General features: G+C 41.4%; 1 protein-coding gene across 10 annotated transcripts in view; it reads left to right on the plus strand.

Moving 5' to 3' along the window:
* Positions 1–19,904, plus strand: part of Spag17 (sperm associated antigen 17) — a 246,975-nt gene that overhangs the window by 114,547 nt on the left and 112,524 nt on the right. For all 10 annotated transcript variants that reach the window (XR_005501147.2, XR_005501148.2, XR_005501149.2 and 7 more), the window contains 4 exons: positions 3–221; positions 6,497–6,558; positions 7,197–7,310; positions 10,407–10,561. Coding sequence is in view for 6 of the 10 variants with exons in the window: in XM_039103807.2 (XP_038959735.1) it covers positions 3–221; positions 6,497–6,558; positions 7,197–7,310; positions 10,407–10,561 (550 nt within the window). In the remaining 4 variants the exon portion in view is untranslated. The remainder of the gene's footprint in view (positions 1–2; positions 222–6,496; positions 6,559–7,196; positions 7,311–10,406; positions 10,562–19,904) is intronic.

The raw sequence follows: 19,904 nt of genomic DNA on the forward strand, positions 1-19,904 counted from the left end.
AGAAACCGAACACAAAGACAGAACACTATTCGTGAACCAGAATTTTGCCAAAGCTGAGCAAGATGCACAAGGAGATGAAAACTCCCCAAATTGTGATCATCCTGCTGCTAACAATGTGATGGGGTCTACTTCCAACTCCACGAGACCCCGGTATTCTAGTGATAGACAGCTCACAGAGAAAGAGACCAGTGGGTCCATGTGTCCCCAACCAGAGTCTGTGGGTAAGTGAAAATGGGCAAAGACTCCGCTATGCTCAGACACAAATAAAGAGACGAGCTCAAAAGGCATCACTTAAGTAATGTAAGTGCTTCTCAGCTGATGAAAAGGTTCAATATTTAAGTAACTGGAAAAGAAAACATACTGAGTCCTCCCTTTTCAATTCCATTTTTTAAGAAATCCTCTTAGTTCACTCTTCCCGTAGAAAACTCAATAATTAATTAGTCAATTAATTTAAGTTTTTAAATTAATTAAAATTAACTTAATTGATACAGGAAACATAATTACAACTTTCACCATCAGTACTTCATGATTGCTTAAAAAGTACAGCTAATGAAATGCCAAGTATAGACCAGAACTCCATACACGTGCCTTTCCTTTTGCTCAGGACATTACTCTTATCCTCAGGAACAACCCTGTAAAGAATGATGTTAAGAGGTACAAAAAGGCTCTGGATTAAATGTGTTTGCGCTGCCTTACAACACTGCTGTCAGAAGCCTGGCTGAGACACGGCTCCTTCATTCCCTGCACGTCATTCTCAGCAGGCCCTACTACCTTCAGAGGAGAGGTGGCCTGCTTCACACGCCTTGGTACCACACTCCTTTCCCTAAAACCTCTTGGCACTTTGTCCGTTTTCCCCACATTCTGTTCTGTATCCCAGAGATGTCATAACTGAGCTATACGTCCCTTACGCCATTATGCCTTGTACTTTCTGTAATCACTTAGATGCCCAGTAAGGCCTCCACAACCATAGCTTGTTGAAGGTCATAACTTTGTTGTTTATAAACTACTGACTTTCTATTGGGCTTTGCAACAAACTGCAGCAAATTTACAAGACTGAAATTACACTGAATATATATTCTCACAATACAGCGACACAGTAGATATTAGTTATAAGAATGATAAAGTATCACATGACTGAAATTAGGAAATACATGTACCTATCACACCTGGGTTAAGGCATAAGTAACAACAGAAATTAGGACCTATTTCAAACTGAGTAAAAGTGAAAACACTGAGTGTAAAAAATGTGTAGAATGCAGCTGAAGAAGATCATGTCCGGACGCTGACAGCTTTGAATTAATGAATTCCAAAAAGAACCTGAAAGTTAAAAAGTTAACCAGTTAAACTTCTACCTTGAGTTATTTAGCTATGTGTAAAGAACCACCAAGGTGGCTGGTCCATTATTGCAGAGGAGTTTTATTTTTGATTATGTATGAGAGAGAAGGGGAAGAGAGGGGGAGGGGAAGGGAGGGGGGAAGGATAGGAAGAGAGAGAGGGAGAGAGGGAGAGGGAGATTGAGAATTCAGAAGCATCAGGAAAAGTCCAGAGCAGAGAGAAAAAGGAACAGACTGGATCTGGCCAGTGGTAGAGAAGCAGAGCATGAAAACAACCATACAGGGTATAAGGAAGATGAAGAACTGGGAAGAAGGGAGCTGGTGAGCTGGAGAAGGCCTGGGAGTTTATGGTAAAGGGGGAGGTGAGAAGATGAAGGGACTTTGGATGTGTAACTGGTCCTTGTGAATGGGGACTGAAGGAGCCTGGGGATCACCATGGGCTTTGATATGAACTACAGGTATGTCAGTGGAGAGCCCTATGTCTCTTCTGCAAGAGGGGAATGGCTTCTTTTGGCACACAGACAGGAGGTAACTGTTTCACAAGTTCCTGAGGAATGCTGGCTTTATCTAACCATCGGAACTCCTTCTCCAAGTGTAGGTTCTTAGGGACACCTGACATTAAAACTGAAAAGAGTGCAGGAGATAAAGTCAGTGGTGGAGCCCTTGCCTGGTATCCCCAAGGCTCCAGGTTCAATCCCCATTGCCACGGTAACAGAAAGAGGAGGCAAATCATTTTATTCTACTAAATTTGAGAATGAAATGGGCAAATTTCTGAAATTTTGAAATTTACCAAAAATGATCAAAAGAAGAAACCTAAAGAGTCTTGTAAGTAAACTATTTGGTTGTTCCAAAAACCACCCTAAGTAGGGCGTAACCAGCCTGGAGGTGGTATGCCATTGGTAACTAATACCAAACCCTCAAAAACCCAGATCACTGTAATCCCAACAACAATTATTCCATAAAATAGAAGCTACAATATCCTCCCTTGGTAATTTAGGAAGATAAGCATAATCATAATAAATTTTACCAAGGTGGTCAGAAAAGAAACAAACTCAGTCATGAGCATAAATACAAAATTCTGCGGTAAAATATGAGAAAGTCTATCGAGAAGACACCAAACAATAATAGTATCTCCCAACAAAATTACATTTTGAGATCAGGAGGAAAATACATACACTGCAAAAATTAGATTTATTAATTATTAGTGATGAAAACAGATCGGTTTCTAGATCATAATTATAAAAAAATTTAAATTCCTATGGTAACCAATGGTAGCAAACAGGTAATAGTAGGAAAGCGCATCGATTTTATTAACATTTTTCTTAGGACAATAAACATTATATGCTACAGTGAAAAAATAGGATCCCTCTTCTTCTAAGATCAGGGAGGTAAATCCCAGAAGCCCAGCCAACTCATCAACAGAAAGTAAGGTAAAAGTGTGGCTTTAGGAGGAAAAGAACAACATATCACTATTTGTAACTATTTTATATATGGAAACTCAAACAGTTCCCTGCACACTCAAATTACAACTGGAGAGCTTACCAGAATTTATTAAGAGTGTATGCAGGAAAGAGCCACTGGGACTTTTCTTTATGTTTGTTGTATGAAACAGTCATGCTGTGGGCTCTTTCCTGTGGGCGTGTGTGGCAGTTCATGATAGTCAAAGGCATGTTGAAGTAACCTGTAAGCTCCCCAAAACTACAGGAGTTAAGTGGGTATTGACTATGGTCATCTTGGCATCTTCCTTATCTGGATGAGAGGAGAAGAAAAGGTCAGAAGGGAGTAAAATTTTCAAAGGTGGCTCACTAGCTGTCAGAGAGTAAGTATTCAAGGGAGAGAAGACAGAGAAGTTGGTGCTGATTTAATATCGCTCTGCTGTATCCTAAGCACCATGCCTTGGCACGGATCTTCCGTCTGTTACTGCTTTATAGAAACCCTGAACCTATAAGCAAGACACTATCACCTCAGTTCTACAGAGAAGAAAGCCAAAGCAACTAGGTTTAAATGGCTAGTTCCACCACATACAGATAGGAAACAGGACAGCACCTCTACCTCACCTCAGAAATTCCTCATGATGCTACCTAATAGTTTGGCCATGTCCCGAATTTGTTTGTCTTGCTGATTCTTATCCTTTATCCTGGTTTTGCTGCCTTTTTCTTCCTTCCCAACAGTAGACTCCTTTTTATGTCCTAAGTATGCTTACCTGACAGCCTAGCTCACAACACACGCGCACGCACGCATGCACGACACGCGCGCGCGCACACACACACAAATATGCGCGCATGCACGCACCCACGCAAGCACCCACCCACGCACCCACGCAAACACTCACCCACGCACCCACGCAAGCACTCACCCATGCGCCCACACAAGCGCCCACCCACCCACCACCCACGCACGCAGAATGGGAAGACAAATGCGTTTGTTTAGCTCTGTTTTGTTTTTCTGCAGGCAGCTCTCCAATAGAGCTTTCTTTCCTCAGGCAACTTTTGCCACCTTGTGGTCAAACCACTCACATGATGTGGTGGAGTCCATGGAGAGTGAATGAATGACTCTACCACTATCCATCCTCAGGCTGAAAGGCAGATGGATGTACATAGAACATAGATGTACATAGAGGAGGGATCCCTAGCCCTACAAGGTTCATAGAGAATTCAGACTTGCACTGAGGAGCCCTTAGGTCTGAGCAGAGCGGACAGCCGACCTCGTATCTCTGTGACTGTTCCCCTAAGAGGAGGATTATGTTGCTTGAGCTTCCATTTTCCTCCTAACTCTAGTTCATACTTCAAAAGCAACCACTCTAATTCCATTTCAATGAAGCAGAAATCATGTCAGTGTCTCCCCGCACAACCACTCTGGCATCACGTGCATTGACACGACTGTTTCTGGACATGAAGGGCTGAATTATTTGTGCTTCTCCTAACCAAACCCTGGGTTTCCATCTGAGACTGTTTTTGAACTTGACAGGGCCCACTGGATATTTATGAAAAACCTGAGAGTTGATAACCATGAGGCTGTAGGTTTAGATGTGCCCTTTATGCTTGTTGGGTGTTTTTTTAATAAAGTGAGCGCTTTGCAGAGGGATCTTGTTATCTCTAAAGTAAAACAGATTAGGAAAGCTGTTTTTCAAAGGGACGGGAAAGCATCCATTTCCAGATGTGTCAAAGACTACTGACTCACACTGTCAAAGGATTATGTGGTTGAAATCAGGAATCAGACAGAGAGAAATCAATGGCTTTTATTCCACTGTGAAATCAAGAGTTCAGCTTAGTATTAAAATGTTCTTTCCTTTGACAAAATCACTGGTGTATAAGTTTTGAACATACTTTCTAAACAGTTGGTTTTGTTCCTGGATCTTTAGACCCAGGAGGGAATATCAAGTCTCCCGGAAATCTGGCAGGCCATCGGGTAGAAGAATTTTTATTCTACAGATTTCGTATCAATTGTTACAAGGACACAGGGGACATCATGGTCTACTTAGAATCATACTTGGCCTGAGTTCTGTCTTCCGTGGATGTTTATGCAAATACTGAACTAAATTGGCTTTAACATCTTCCGCTAAGTCAAGATGGAATATTCATTCTGTCACCTGCAGCAACCAAGGGACAAGAGGAAACTAGGACTTAAGATGCACATAAATGTGCTCCCGCGAGAGAAAAGAATTAGCGTGTCCTTCCTTGGTGGGCGTCAGTACTTACCACTCTAGAATCCCATGTGTGGGTCTCTTTGCAACAAAATGAAAATGCACATCTAATGCTCACATTCAGATCAGCCTGGCATATAGATTTGCTTTCACATTTCTGTTTTCTATATGATTCCGCTATCCCTTCTAGTTCTATATGTCACATACATTCACCGCATTCGATCAGAAGGAAAAAAAACAGCACTGAATGCCCACCAGGTACCAGCCACATAGTGTGCATTAAGGGCACAGTCTTGCTCTCCGGCAATAGTGATTTGAAGCAGAGGGGCAAATAGGTTCCCACCCCATCAACGCTAAGATTTACAATGAAGCATAGCAAAAGACAGAGGTTCTCAGGAAGGTGGCCAGAGCGTGAAACAGGTGACTAGCTCACAGGAAAATGTGGCGGACAGAGGGAAAGCCAAATGTGGACCTGCCCACACACAGCAAGCTGGCCAGTCAATCTGAAATGGGATAAACAAGGGCTGGCGACTGACTGGGAGGAACCTGTTGGCAGAGGGAGGCTGCAGTGTTTTGCACACATCTTTGTGACATGAAATTTGCAATTATTCTCAAGCCGATAAGGAGCCAGGTCGGCTCAGCCACTCAGCACCACCGAAGCATGCTCCCGCAAGACTTCCTCTCTCCAGTATACTCCATTTGCTTCTTCAGATGTGTGTGTGTGTGGGGGGGGGGTGTTATGACAGCAGTATTTCTTCAGCGTTCTCATTAATCCTGGTGTTCTTCACGAGGTGAAAAGCACTGGCATGGACCTGCTCCTTTCTCATCTATTCAGATGGCTGCTGCTTCCTAGACAAGGGTGCTCTCGCTCTTGTTCATGGGGTAGCTCATATGCTTCACTCCCAGCAGGGTACATTGGAATCCAAGTGCCCACTCATTTGTTCATTTAACTGATGCCCGGTAAACTCTGCCTGTCGATGTGCACAGGTTCGTTTAATAGTTCGTTAATGATGTGTGGTCAGAAGATCTCAACAGAATGGTAGATGCTGTCACTCTAACAGGTGAATTCATTGATAGTTCTCCTGTTTACTCTTCTGTCATCTACCAGGCAAGGCTCACAGGGATCTGAAAAGACTTTGTGAAGATCACCAGAGGGAGGTGAATGAAAGCCGTGAATCGGTGGTCTAGCTTAGCCAGTAAATGTTTGCAGTTCATGAAGGCAAAGGTTCCACTACAAGAAGTGAACAATATGTAGCCTGGAGGAAGAATGGCTGCATGATTTAGTGCACCCCAGATTAGAAGCCAGGTTCTTTTCAAAGACTCCAGGATAAATTCTAGGTAGGCACTGACTTAGAATTATCGACACAAACACCTTTTTGGAGGCACGCAACCTGCCTCTCAGGAATTACCTTTTCAGCACAGAAACATAGATCATACGGCCAACCATAGAAACACAGCGCCGGCCAGAGGCAAGAACAAAGCCCAAACACAACTGCATGTTGCTGTCTTTGATTTACAGAGCAGATCATGGACACTGAGATCAAAGGTGGAGCAGCCACAAAGGATGATTCTCTTGAAAAGGTAAGGAATTATTTTCCTTAAAGTGTAGATGACGAGTAAGATGATCTGAGAAAACCCTGACCAGAGAGAGCGCGAGAGCGAGCGAGATTGTAAAAGAAAGCATTGATGTAGGGGAGGGGCTATTTAGACACCCATTCCCAGTCCATCTGGAGTGAAAGGGGTTAAATGTGCTAGCCTCCCTAACTGAAGTAAAACTTCCCAGCTCCCTGCCCTCTCTAGACAGTGTGGCTTGGCAACCTCACAAACACCTGCTGGCCATACAGCCCATGTAGAACTAACACTGTCTTGAAGTGAGTTCAGAAAACCTGCCTATAATTGCTAACAGGACTCCGAAGAGTATAACCTAACAATAAAAATATTTAGGTTATGTTGCACATTTGAAAAAAAAAAAAGAGTCAAAGGCGTACTTCTTTCTGGCAGGGGCCCTCCTAAAATGTTGCCATATGGCTTTATACATATGCAGATTCCCACAATTAAATGGGGCGCATGGGGGTGAGTCCACAGAGTCTAATGGGGCTCCATTTGGACTCACACAAATTAGAGCTGAAAGTGTGTTCCCATGACTTTTTTCTTTCTTTCTTCCTTCCTTCCTTCCTTCCTTCCTTTCTTCCTTTCTTTCTTTCATTTTTTTTTTTAAGAAACCCAAGAAGATGGTGGTGGAGGCCGACATAGAGGACATTAAAAAAACACAACAGCGCAGTTTAATGGACTGGAGCTTTACTGAACATTTTCAGCCGAAAGTCCTGCTTCAGGTATTTATGGGCTGTGATTCTCCAGGAGAGGCACAGGGCTAGTTCTGGAGAGGTGAGCTGTAACTTGGAACAGTTCACTTCTGGGTCACTCTCTCAGATCTCGCTCAACTCAGTGCTCACATTGACTTCAGCTACAAAATGAGTTTGTTCCCACACTGAGCCATGCATTCCCAGGAAATCCCCCAAATGGCTGGAAAACTTCTGCCTCCATAAAGACTGCTGGATGTCTTCACTAGGAAACAACACCATGCCCTCTCCCCTCCCCCAAATCCTCTTCTATTTAGACCTCCCAGCGCTTCCTGGTGCTTTCTGTTTTAATGGACTGGTCAATGGTAGCTGTGGCAGTTGGCTGTCACTGCGCTAGTGCTGTGTGCTAGGCCAAGGCCGGTACATACAGTAAGTAAGTGCATTCCTAGGAATAAGCCTACGACATAGAAATTGTTAAGTTGTAAATACCTTGGCCAAAAGTCTGTTGCTAAGTGAGAAACAGGAAGAAAACAAGCAAGAAAGGAAATGTGCCCCATCCAAACATGCTTTTAACTGCCCTAAGAAGAAGCAGTAAGAAATCCAGAAATGAACACATGCTCGTTTTAGAGTTTGCAAATCTTGTACTAGGGATGATTTATCTTTCTAATTTGAATCTCATTTTGATCAGATTTTATATCCCCATATTGTTAAAGCCAGAAGAATCTACAGGGCCATGTTATGGGGGAAAAAATTAACAACTTCTGAACCTCATCAATGATAAAGAAAAATGGTTCTCTGCATAAAAAAGAGAAATTCAACAAGAAAGAAGACAGAGTCATATGACACTCCACATGTAGCTACAGGGACCAAACACACTAGGTTTCAAAGACTTAGCATGAAATGATATAACTTCTTCATAATTTTATATGCACTATATGTTGAAATAATAACATTTCATAAATTGAAGGAAACAAATGTAGATTTTACCTGTCTCACTTTTTCAAATGTAACAACTGTAAAATTTAGAATTAATATATGGCCCACACTTGTGACTCATGTTTGTGATTTAGACATTTATACAATTTCTGTTTTCTCCCTAGTGTGCCTCTCCCTCAGTAGGAGCAAGGGTCCTCTGATCTTTATCCTCTTAGCTCACCTTCTATGGGTTGCCACCTGCCTTTCTGCAGCAGCAGGGGACAGTCGCCTTGTAAAACAAGACTGACAAGGGTACCCTGAGTTCTAAGGACCCTTGTTTTAATTTACCACCACCATCACCTTGTGTTGGCCTGCCTAATTATCACACTGCTTTGGTTTTCACTCTGATCCATTCTCTATAATTCAAATATTTCACTCACTTGATCAGCACTCAGAATGACCTGTAGCACACCTTAATCCAATTGCAGAGGAAAGTTTTGTCCCTTCCATTCATTTGTGTGTTCCCAGAACAGTGCCTGACACTTAACTCTCTTTCTGCTGATCATTTCTCACTGCGGTGGTAGGTGTTGCTTTGTGGTCCTAATGATCAACCCAGGGCCCTTGCTTCTGTCAGGCAAATACATCTCACTGAGTTACAGCACCATCACTGCTCACTCTTCATGAACTACATGAGACCAGAAAAAACACGTAAAGGGCAAACACCAGTTAGTAAAAAGGGAAGATAATGCAAACACTTCAAATGCTGAGAGCCAGTCAGTCACGGCTCTGGAAATCTTACCTTTCCTAACAGTCAAAGATGGCGGAGCTTCTGCTGTCTAAAAGGAGGGGTACATGTTCACTGGAAACAAACTTTTGTTTCCTAGGTTTGTGTCTCAGAGGAATTTGCCTCTCAAAAATGGTAGGTAAGAAATGGGTTGTAGGGCAATTGTATTTTAATTTCCTCAGAAAGCAGATGTTTAAGAGGCTCATACAGGGGCCCAGACTGGAAAATAAATTTATTATTTTTGATCTATTACTAGTATAGAAATAAAGGCAGCACTGAAACAACTCTTTCCTTGAAGAAACTAATTCCTTGAGATTATCCGCATGGCAGAGTACACAAAGCTGGGTAAGGTAAATTAAATTGAAAACACAAACCAAACCCTGATGCTGTCCATTTCCTTTTCCTGTGGATACGCTACGTCTTGTTGACTGACACTGAGAAGGAAACAGGACAAGCAGCTATGCCTTGGTGTCCTCTGCTGGTGGCTGCTGCTACAGTGCAGGCTGTGGGTGTTTTATTTCGTAACAAGCCAGAGGCAGAAGGCACATAGCGATGCATCTATCAGAAAGTCCACTCAAGTCATTTCACTATAACCATGCAGTATATATGGAGGGCACAGTGTGTGTGAGAGAGAGAGAAATCAGAGCCGGAAGACAGCTGGCTTGAACTCCAGCACCAGAACCTACAAACCCTCTTCTTGGCAGCTCCCTTATTATGCTGGCAAACGAGACCTGACATTTTGAAACAGGGGAAAAAATGTTATCTATTACTTTTGTCTACATAGGCTGCCATAACAAAATACTTCAGGCTAGGCAGCTTAAATAGTAGAAGAGTGTCAGAGCTTAAGAAATAAGCTTAACAGAATCCAGGGCCTGGTCTGGCTGGGTTCTGATGGAATTTGCTTCCTGCCTTGCACATGATCCTGTTCTGCCGAGTCATCCATGGCAGAGAAAGGGAGAAGAGAGAGAGCTCTCCAATGCCCCAGATGATGAGAACACAAATCCTAGGGTGGGATCCCCACCCTCATAACTTCCCCCCAAAGCCTCAAATATTATTAACTAGGGGGTTGGGTGTCAGTTATGAACTTGGAGCAGGTCATGCTCATCCTAGTATATGATGTCCATTTTATCTGCAATATTTAATAATGCTAAAACTGAATCGACGCATATGGAGGCAAAGAAAACTTAAAGAACTAGCTGATTGTTATCTACTAACACTCGTGGAGAGTACTTAGCCAGTGTCTCCACCCCTGAGGCCGACTCTACTTAAGTTCTCATTTTCTAGTAGTTAGAAAAGAATCCACTGGAAAATCAAAGTTGACCAATGATGTGGCAATGAGAGGGGAAAAGCAGGGTCAGGAATGCTGCTCTAGTAAGCGCCTCTTCCCCTGGGGGTAGAACAACGGAGCGATAAAATTATTCTATCTTCAGGTTCTTCAGGAGGCTCATCAGCAGTACCGATGTGTTGACTCGTACTACCACACGCAGGACAATTCCTTACTTCTCGTCTTTCATAACCCAATGAATCTACACCATCTGCATTGTGAATATTGGAATATTGCTCTTCATTCCAACGTTGGATTCAGGTGACTCGCCACTTAGGTGTTGGTCCCTCAGTCTGGTCTTTTTGGCTCAACTCAGTGAAAGCATTTATAATGTGTCATAGATTCAACTGGGTTCCCTAAATTAGTATGTACTGTGTGCTGTGGTTGTACACTGTGCCTATGTATTGACATTGTAGCATAAGGAGTGAGTGTCACTCTTGCCTGTAACGACTCTCATAGAGATGCTACTAAAGTAGTTTCTGTTCGTTTAAACTATAGTAAGATTGAGTCTGTGACACTGATGAGGCAGCTACTAAATTCTTGGCTCACTGACATTTGTTAACTCTAGTGAATCTGAAAAATATTCCAGGGTAGGGCAACTGAAGACTATCAAAATAAGTAGTCAAGTTCCCAGGAGGTCTAGGAGCCACTGAGTCTTTTTAATTCTCCGTGGTTATTTTTGGGTTTTTTTTTTTTTTTTGGTTCTGCCTTTCATTTATTTGTTCCCTTAGAGCACAGCTCTCTCATTACTAATAGCTTCTGCCTCTTGTTATTTCAATACTGTGTAATGCATACTTGATATCTACTGTATATATGGCTATAGTATAACCATCAGGAATACGAAAGGGCAAATGCAGTGAACCTGAGAAATAACTCAGGGAGCAGAGGGCCATAAATACAATCATGTGAAGGCTATAAGATGATTTACTTAAGGTGTATAGTAGGTGTATTTGAACTATTAGTCTGTAATGCTCTTTGGGTCTTTTTTTCTAATATAATATTTTATTGATTATTTGGGAATTTCTCAACATGCAACCCAATCACACCTCCCCCCCAAAAAAAGAAAGAAGAAAGGGAAAAATAAGCAAGTCTAATTTATGTTATCCATATACCTACTGGAACATGGTCAAGCTTCTAGTGGTTGGCCCCCTAAAGTAAACTGAGTCCTTCTCCACCCACAGCCCTGGTCAGAAGCCATCTATTGGCTACATTCAGCATCCTTATCACAATAGTTAGAGTCCTCTTTGGTGGCTTCCTTTTTTAGGCTGTTATTTTGGGTGGGATAGGGGTTCTTCTCTCTCAACTGTGCATCTGAGATCACCCATACCATTGCAAAAGTAGCTTCCCTACCCTTTTCAGTCAACAAGATCCTGGGCTTGTTCATAGTTTCTGGCAACAACATGGATATGAACACCTACATCAGTACCACACGCCAAGGACCTCTGCTTGCTCTCTGGTGGCCACAGCAGCCACTCAGAAGGTCAAGGCTGTAGTACACCATGGTCCCAAACACAGCCTCTGCAGCAGTCCAGACCACAGGCATCCACATAACCCTCCAGCTTCATCACAGCCTGGGGCAGCAGTGCAAACCACTGATACCAGCATGGCCTCCACAAGAAGTATGAACCATGGAGGTCTTTTGAGGAGGTCCAATCCAGGAAATGAACCATTCTTCATCTTAGACATCCTGTCATTGCTCACTAGGAGGGTGACCCTGAGGCTGTGCAGCTCATTCAGGGACTGAGTCTGCTTAAGCTCCGCACTGCTGCACACCACCCTGCTGACCCTACTGTGCAACGTGTTCCTGCCTTCTCTCATACCTGCCACAGCCATCACATTTGTAGCTCCACCCATGTTCACCATTCTGTTCCCGTCTTTCCCACATCTTCCTCACATACTCGTTCATCATGGTGGCATTGAAATCTGCATTATGTCACACGTGTGTGTGTGTGTGTGTGTGTGTGTGTGTGTGTGACAGCTTTACACGTAAATGCTCTTTGCAGTGAGAGGTCTGGTTCAAGACCTCTGGCTTCTGCCATACTATCAATACTGGACCACTGCTGAGACTCTCTTCTGATATCTTACTGTTTCTCAGAGTCAGGCATGGAGAGCCTGAAGCTCTTGTTCTGCAGGACTGGTTCCATCATGCACTCCAGCAACATACATGGAGTGGATGTTGTCGTGGATTGACTCAAAGCCCTGGATCTGGGCCTGGATAGAAGCTGAGTCGGTCAGCCCAGGCCTTCCACCACCAGCGGAGTCTTCCCTCACTCCCCATTCTTTGTTTCTCAGCGACAATATTTATGTTTCATTTTCTTCCTGATACCACTTGACTACTGAACGCCCAGTGTAACTCTTGGAGAGTATTCTCATATTGCTGTGAGAGCTAGAGGAAATATTTTAAGGATTCAATGCTTAAGGATTTTTTTAAATATCCCTTATCAGTTAAAAATGTATCTTTCTGCAATGTACATATTCATATTTTTTTTTAAACAGTGAACCTGCTGAATTTTACCAGTAGCTCTTTTGGTGTTGAAAAAGACGCTCATTCCTCAAGAGAACTCTGCATTATATCTCTTTTCTTTGCCATTCTACTTCTTAGGTTATCCATACCTTTGAAGTGAGCAACTTAGTTGTTTTCTCTCTAAATGTTCTTATTTGCCTTTGATATGCAAGTTATAGAATTCTCAGAAGCTAACTGGGAGGTGTATTTTCCCTGTTGATTTCCACATTTTGTTTTTTGAAAGAGTTTGTGGATGACAACTTGATAATAAAAACAACTATACCTAGAAAGATGTTTAAGCACCCATAACTTTTCTATTTTACTTTTATGAATTTTAAATTGGATTTTAAAAGCCAGTGCAGAGTAGGATTACCCTTGTGATCCCAGTCCTTGAGAGGCTGAGTCAGGAAGAATGCTTTGAGCTCCTAGGAAGCCTGATCTACCTACTAGCAATACTTTGATTCAAAATGTTAAGAGAGAAATGCATTAATAATAACTATACTTAAAAAAACTCATTAATGGTCAAATTCTATAAAAATACATAGTGATATCAGTAACATAATGAGGACAAATGGAAAAGGAAATAGTTTTATATGTGATTAAAGTAAAGTTTTTCAGCTTAAAATACATTGTTGCACATGAAAGAAGTTTTGAATGAACTTGATATTAACCAGAAAGTAAAATCTATAATAAACACAAAGAGTACAAAGCAACAGTTACAGTTCTACTAAGCAGAACAGTTCAAAACCCATTACAACACAAATGGGTAAGGAATTCCTGAGAAGAAAAAAAAGATGCCTAAAATAACAATTGTGACAATCTATATGCTTTTATTTCCATGATGTGGTTTCATTCTTACTGTTTAATTCTACAAATATGTTTCTGTTTTAGTATTAATCCTTTCTTTTGGTATATGGAATTTTCTTAGCTCCTCCTTAGTATATGCCTTTTACAACGTAATACTATTTATATTATTTTAGAAACTGTGTGTCATACTAAATATAAAGGGATCAGATTATCCAATCAAGAGACATGGGGTGGATGGATAGGTGATAAAAGAAGATCACTGTAAGTTGCTATAGAAAAGTTCACTGTACACTTAAGGGAATATAGAGATTTAGTGTGAAGGAATAGAAACTTGTGCTCCATGAAAATGGTAACTGCAGAAATAAGAAATGTTTTCACCTTCATTAGACAAATAGATGTTAAATAAAAATATTTAAGAGAGGAACAACTTTATCACTCTTTTAATCTAATCCTGATAGTACTAGCTACAGCAAAGAGGCAAAAGAAACAGAAGGCACCCAGATTAAACAGGAAAAATAATGAAGTATTTTGTTTACAGATGAATAGAAAACCTTAAAGACCACGCATACACACACACACACACACACACACACACACACACACACACACACACCTGCTATTAGAGATACTAAAGAATTTAGAACATTGTAGGAAACATATGAAGTTAGTTGTGTTTTGATACACTGGCAAAGAGCATCTAGGAAAGAGTATAAGAAATCAAACCCTTTTTCATAGCACTAGTAAGAATAAAATATAAATAAGGGATGAAATATCTATACACTGAAAAATAAAACCCAGAAGAGTGAAAAGGTATTCTGTGGTCCTGGGTTGGAAGATTGTTAAACTGTTCATGCTACCCAAATTGATTTACACATTTATTTTAGTTCTACCAAAATGATAATATTGGGTCTGAAGAGAAAATACAGTGATAAAGAGAACTTGTTGCCCTTGTAGAAAACTCCCAGTTCCCAGGACCTGTACTGTGGCTCAGAACCATCAATCACTCCAGTTCCAGAGGATTCAACTTCCTCTTCTGACCTCTGTGGACCCCTGTATGCCTGTGGTGAATATACATACACTTAGGAACATACACACACAATTAAACAAATATATAAATATGATGTCATTTTGTATAAATACATAAACCAATCTTAAAATTTGTATAGGATGAATACAGGGATTGCCTGTATTTTCAGTACCTTTAAGGCAAATCCTTTATTCAGGCTTTCCTAATTCTTCATTAGATATGAGTGGTTTACACATTTCCTTATGACTAATATATAACTGATTTAAGAAGAGTCTGTTCATGATAAATATCCACTTCTAAAAGGGATATAAGAATGTCGGTCTTTAATGAATTTGCGTTCTCTCTCTCTCTCTCTCTCTCTCTCTCTCTCTCTCTCTCCCTCCCTCCCTCCCTCCCTCCCTCCCTTCCTCCCTCCCTTCTCTCTCTCTCTCTCTCTCTCTCTCTCTCTCTCTCTCTCTCTGTTTACAAGCAGAATGTATGTCTCCAAATTCATCTTTTATTCTGTGTGCTTAAATGCATCTTTCTCAGTTGATTGTAACTTTTAACAATACAATAAAAGACCCATATCATCTATCAATACACTAGTGGGAAATTAGCTTAAGTTAAAGAGGGAACACTTTCCCCTATAGTAAGAACACTTTCTTTGGTGGCACCTCAGGCACTGGACAGCAAGACAAAGCCCACCCAAAACAAAGGCTTCGAAGTTCTCCTGAGCATCCACCACCCTCACATTTTTCTGTTTGATTTTGCATTTCCTTCAAATAATAGCTTGGATTTTTATCCAAAAGTCTGACTCTTAAGGGATTTAAATATGAATTAATAACAATTTTTAGGGATATTAAAAAATCTATGTGCTTTTTATTCCCACTGATGTGGTTTTGTTCTTACTGTTTAATTCTACAAATATGTTTCTGTTTTAGTATTAATCCTTTCTTTTTGTAGATGGAATTTTCTTAGTTCCTCCTTAGTATGTGCCTTTTATGATATAATTCTATTTATATTCTTTTAGAAACTGTACATACTCATTTAATTCAGGCTTAATTATTGTATATGACATCTGGAGTTACTAAGTACCAATGCCATTTCATTAAAATGCTAAACATGCAAATGTAGTGCCTTCATACATAACAGGCATTCTATTGCTGTGGTGAAACACCATGACCTGATAAAATGCTTATAAAAGGCAGCCTTTAATGGAGGCCTTGCTTACAAAAAGTCCTCATACACTCATACAGTCCCAACACTGTTATTTATAAGTTCAACGTCTCTTCTGAGATTCAAGACTCTCTTACCTATAGTCCCCTGAAAATCAAAAGCAAAAGATCATACCGTGGCACAATATAGACATTACCATTTCGAAAGAGAGCATAGTGAGGCACTCCTGGACAAAGACAACAGGGCAAACTCCAATTCCATCTCTATATCTGATGGAAAGGTATCCATATCCAATCTAAAGATGCCAGCTTTTGCTGACTGAAACACACCTCTCTCTTTCTCTCTCTCTCTCTCTCTCTCTCTCTCTCTCTCTCTCTCTCTCTCTCTCTCTCCCTCTCTCTCTCTCTCCCTCTCTCTGTCTTCTGTCCTCTCTCTGTGTCTGTCTGTCTGTCTGTCTGTCTGTCTTCTGTGTCTGTCTGTCTGTCTCTGTTCCCCCCCCCTGGCTGGTTCCACACCTTGTCAGATACCCCGTGGCTATGACACTTCCAACATCTTACTCAGAGCAACCCAAGCTCCATCCTCACAGCCTCACACAACCCCTGCCTGGCCTCAGTGGTTTTCCTTACACTTAGCCAAAGCTGCTAAGTTCTTGTGCTTTCTTGGGCTAGAACCTAGTCTGCTTCTTGAATTACATTCACACAAGCTTGTGGTTGTTGTCTAGGCTTAGGAAATTCCTCAGACATTTTTCTTTCTCAGGTCCCAGTACTAGCTGAGTGGGATCTTGCCCTGAGGTTACTACTCCCTTTATTCTAAATAGCATCAGGCTTTTCTTTAAATGTTTCTTCTTCTTGAGCACCACAAGACTGCATTTCCTGGTGCTCCTTTTCTTGAACTGTACATTCTGTAGTTCTCTTTGCCCTACTTTCTGTTTCATTGTCTCTCAGCATAAGGGTGATCACAATTGCCACACGTGATACAGTCAACTTGAGGCTGCCTTGAAATCTTGGCCAAAAAACTCTTCAACTTAGCCTCAGGCAGATTTTTAGAACAAAGACAAATAGTCACATTCTTTACAAAAATATCACAGAATGACCTCTAGGTCAGCTGCTGATATTCTTCCCCTCTAAACCCTCTCCAGTTGAGCCACCATAGTCCACATCAGCCGTGTTACTAGTAGGATGACCCATTAAGCCGACTTAAAGCAGTCAACTGATTTCCAAGTTCAAAGTTCCAGATCTTCTATGTTCCTCCAACAAATAGCAGGGTCAAACCTGTCATAGCAATCAATCCCTGCTATTAAATTCTGTCTTAGTGAAATTTCCATCATTGTGAAAAAACACCACGAACATGGAATTTATAAAAGGAAACATTTAATTGGAGGCTTGCTTACCACTTTAGAGGGTTAGTCCATGATCGTGATGGTATAAACAGCCATGCGTGGCTCTGGAGCAGAAGCTGAGAGATTTACTTCTTTTTTTTTTTTTTTTTTTGGTTCTTTTTTTCGGAGCTGGGGACCGAACCCAGGGCCTTGCGCTTCCTAGGTAAGCGCTCTACCACTGAGCTAAATCCCCAGCCCTGAGATTTACTTCTTGATCCACAATCAGCAAGCAAATAGACTGGGCCTGGCACGGGCTTTTGAAACCTCAATGCCCACCCCAGGTGACACACCTCCTCCAACAGAGTCACACTTCCTAATCCTTCTAATTCTCAAACAGTTCTACTCCCTGGTGTCTACGCATTCAAATATGTGAGCCTATGGGGACCATTCTTACTCAACACACCCAGAATGCCACTTTGAAATTAGCTAGAAATGTTATTTCCACCTGTAAAGTGACAGTTTCTAATAAAAAAATAATCGCAGCTCTTTGCATTTATACTTTAAACCATATGCTAAATTGTCATGACTCTTGTATCTACATCCAATGCTGGCATCTTTACTTTTAAAAATATAATTGGAATACATTTGGAAGAAATTAATTCACCAAATATCTGTGCGTTTATTACCTCAAGCATGGTGTGCTTGTTCTCACTTGAACACTAAGTTGACATTACTTGAGCCTGGATGCCCTTGTTTGGGGACACTGTGAGAATCCTAGTTTGTTTCTTTGTTTTTTTGTTTAATTATGAGTGTGCTTGTTCATCTGCATGTACATGTGGGAGTGGTGTACAGGTATACATACATCTGTATGGCTGTGCATGTGGAAGCCAGGTGTCAACCAAAGGTGCCATTACTTGGGCTCCACTCCTCTGTTACCATCCATTTGTTTTTGTTGTTGTTGTTGTTGTTATTTGATGCTGAGCCTTTCACTGGCCCAAGTCTCACTGATTTTCATAGGATGTGGGAAAGCAACTGATCACTTTTCCCTGCTCCTCTGGGATTACAAGTACATCTCTCTGAACTGGGATTCTATGTGGCTCAGCCACCACTCCAGGCTTTTGTGCAGGAGTTCAGGCCCTCATACTTGCCCAGCATACATTTTACCAATTGAGCCATCTCCCCAGCAGTCAGGAATCTCACTTCTCCATTTGAAATATTCCTTGAAAGGCACTAAGGATAAGAAATAAATTATCTAACTTACAAATTAAAAGATCCAGTCTATTTGCTGATTTGAGAATCAGTCTTAGATGTCTGAGGGGACACACACACACACACACACACACACACACACATGCACATGCACACACACGCACACCCTGTGAGACTAGTTAGAGGTTGTTGCGGTTATCCTAAGAAAAAATGAGAGTGAGTTAGAATGTGGCCATGACAAAAGAGAGAGGAGTGGATTCTGAAGTTACTGTGAATAGAATCATTCTAAGTAAATTTAATTTACTAACAGATTAGAAGAGGAATATAAAAAAGTAACAATCCTTAATGATGTTTACTTATTTAACTAGCAGCGTCATCAGCTAAAATACCAGCTTCGATGTGGCAATCTTGGTAGAACATGAGGCATTTTCTTGACAACTCATAGAGTTGGAGTTATCTGGTACCTTCTAAAGGAAGGTATCAAATACTATAATTCATAATCTACAAGTGTATCAAATCTGATGATTTGATTCCCAGGACCCATGTGAGAAAAGAAGTGAATAGATTTCTACCAGTTGTCTCTTACCTCCACATGTGTGCCATAGCATAAACACACACCCTTTTACATACACATACATACATACACGGGGGCAGGGGAGGAGGAGGAAACAATAATTCAAATTACAATGCATCTTGAATATACCATTTGTCGAGCTTTACTTTTTTCAAGTCTTAAAGCTCACTCACTTCATTTTTAAAAACTAGTATTTCTCAAGTCTGAATGTGTCTATTTGTTTCCTTTCAGAAGGGAACTCTTTAGATGTCCATGTAGGCTTATTCATATTTCACTTAAAAAAATCTCACTGAGCAGTACAAACAGTCAGAACAGATTTGCAAGCAAGCAACAATGGATTATTCTGAGTAACACGAGGGTTTTCTCTAATGAAGTAACTGGAGTAGCTGGTGACCAATGGAAAGGATTTCTTTTTTTTTATTATTATTATTAACTTGAGTATTTCTTATATACATTTCGAGTGTTATTCCCTTTCCCGGTTTCCGGGCAAACATCCCCCTCCCCCCTCCCCTTCCTTATGGGTGTTCCCCTCCCAACCCTCCCCCCATTGTCGCCCTCCCCCCAGCAGTCTAGTTCACTGGGGGTTCAGTCTTAGCAGGACCCAGGGCTTCCCCTTCCACTGGTGCTCTTACTAGGATATTCATTGCTACCTATGAGGTCAGAGTCCAGGGTCAGTCCATGTATAGTCTTTGGGTAGTGGCTTAGTCCCTGGAAGCTCTGGTTGCTTAGCATTGTTGTACATATGGGGTCTCGAGCCCCTTCTAAATGTGCTGTAAACTTACACTGAAACAATACTGAATGTACCATGTCACATCCCAATAATCGGTGGTGACAGTAACTGTTTCTTCGATTCAATTGCCACTGGCTCTCCTGATGTTAATCCAGAGAGGGATGAGCAGTTCCAGATGAAGGTTCCCAGAACCCATGTCAGGAAGCACCCGGCCAGCTGTAACTCCAGTTTCAGAAGGATCTGATGTTCTCTTCTGCACCCTGAGCATGCAGGCCCATATG

The sequence above is a fragment of the Rattus norvegicus genome, chromosome 2, assembly GCF_036323735.1.
Source record: "Rattus norvegicus strain BN/NHsdMcwi chromosome 2, GRCr8, whole genome shotgun sequence".
NCBI classification, from domain to species: domain Eukaryota; kingdom Metazoa; phylum Chordata; class Mammalia; order Rodentia; family Muridae; genus Rattus; species Rattus norvegicus.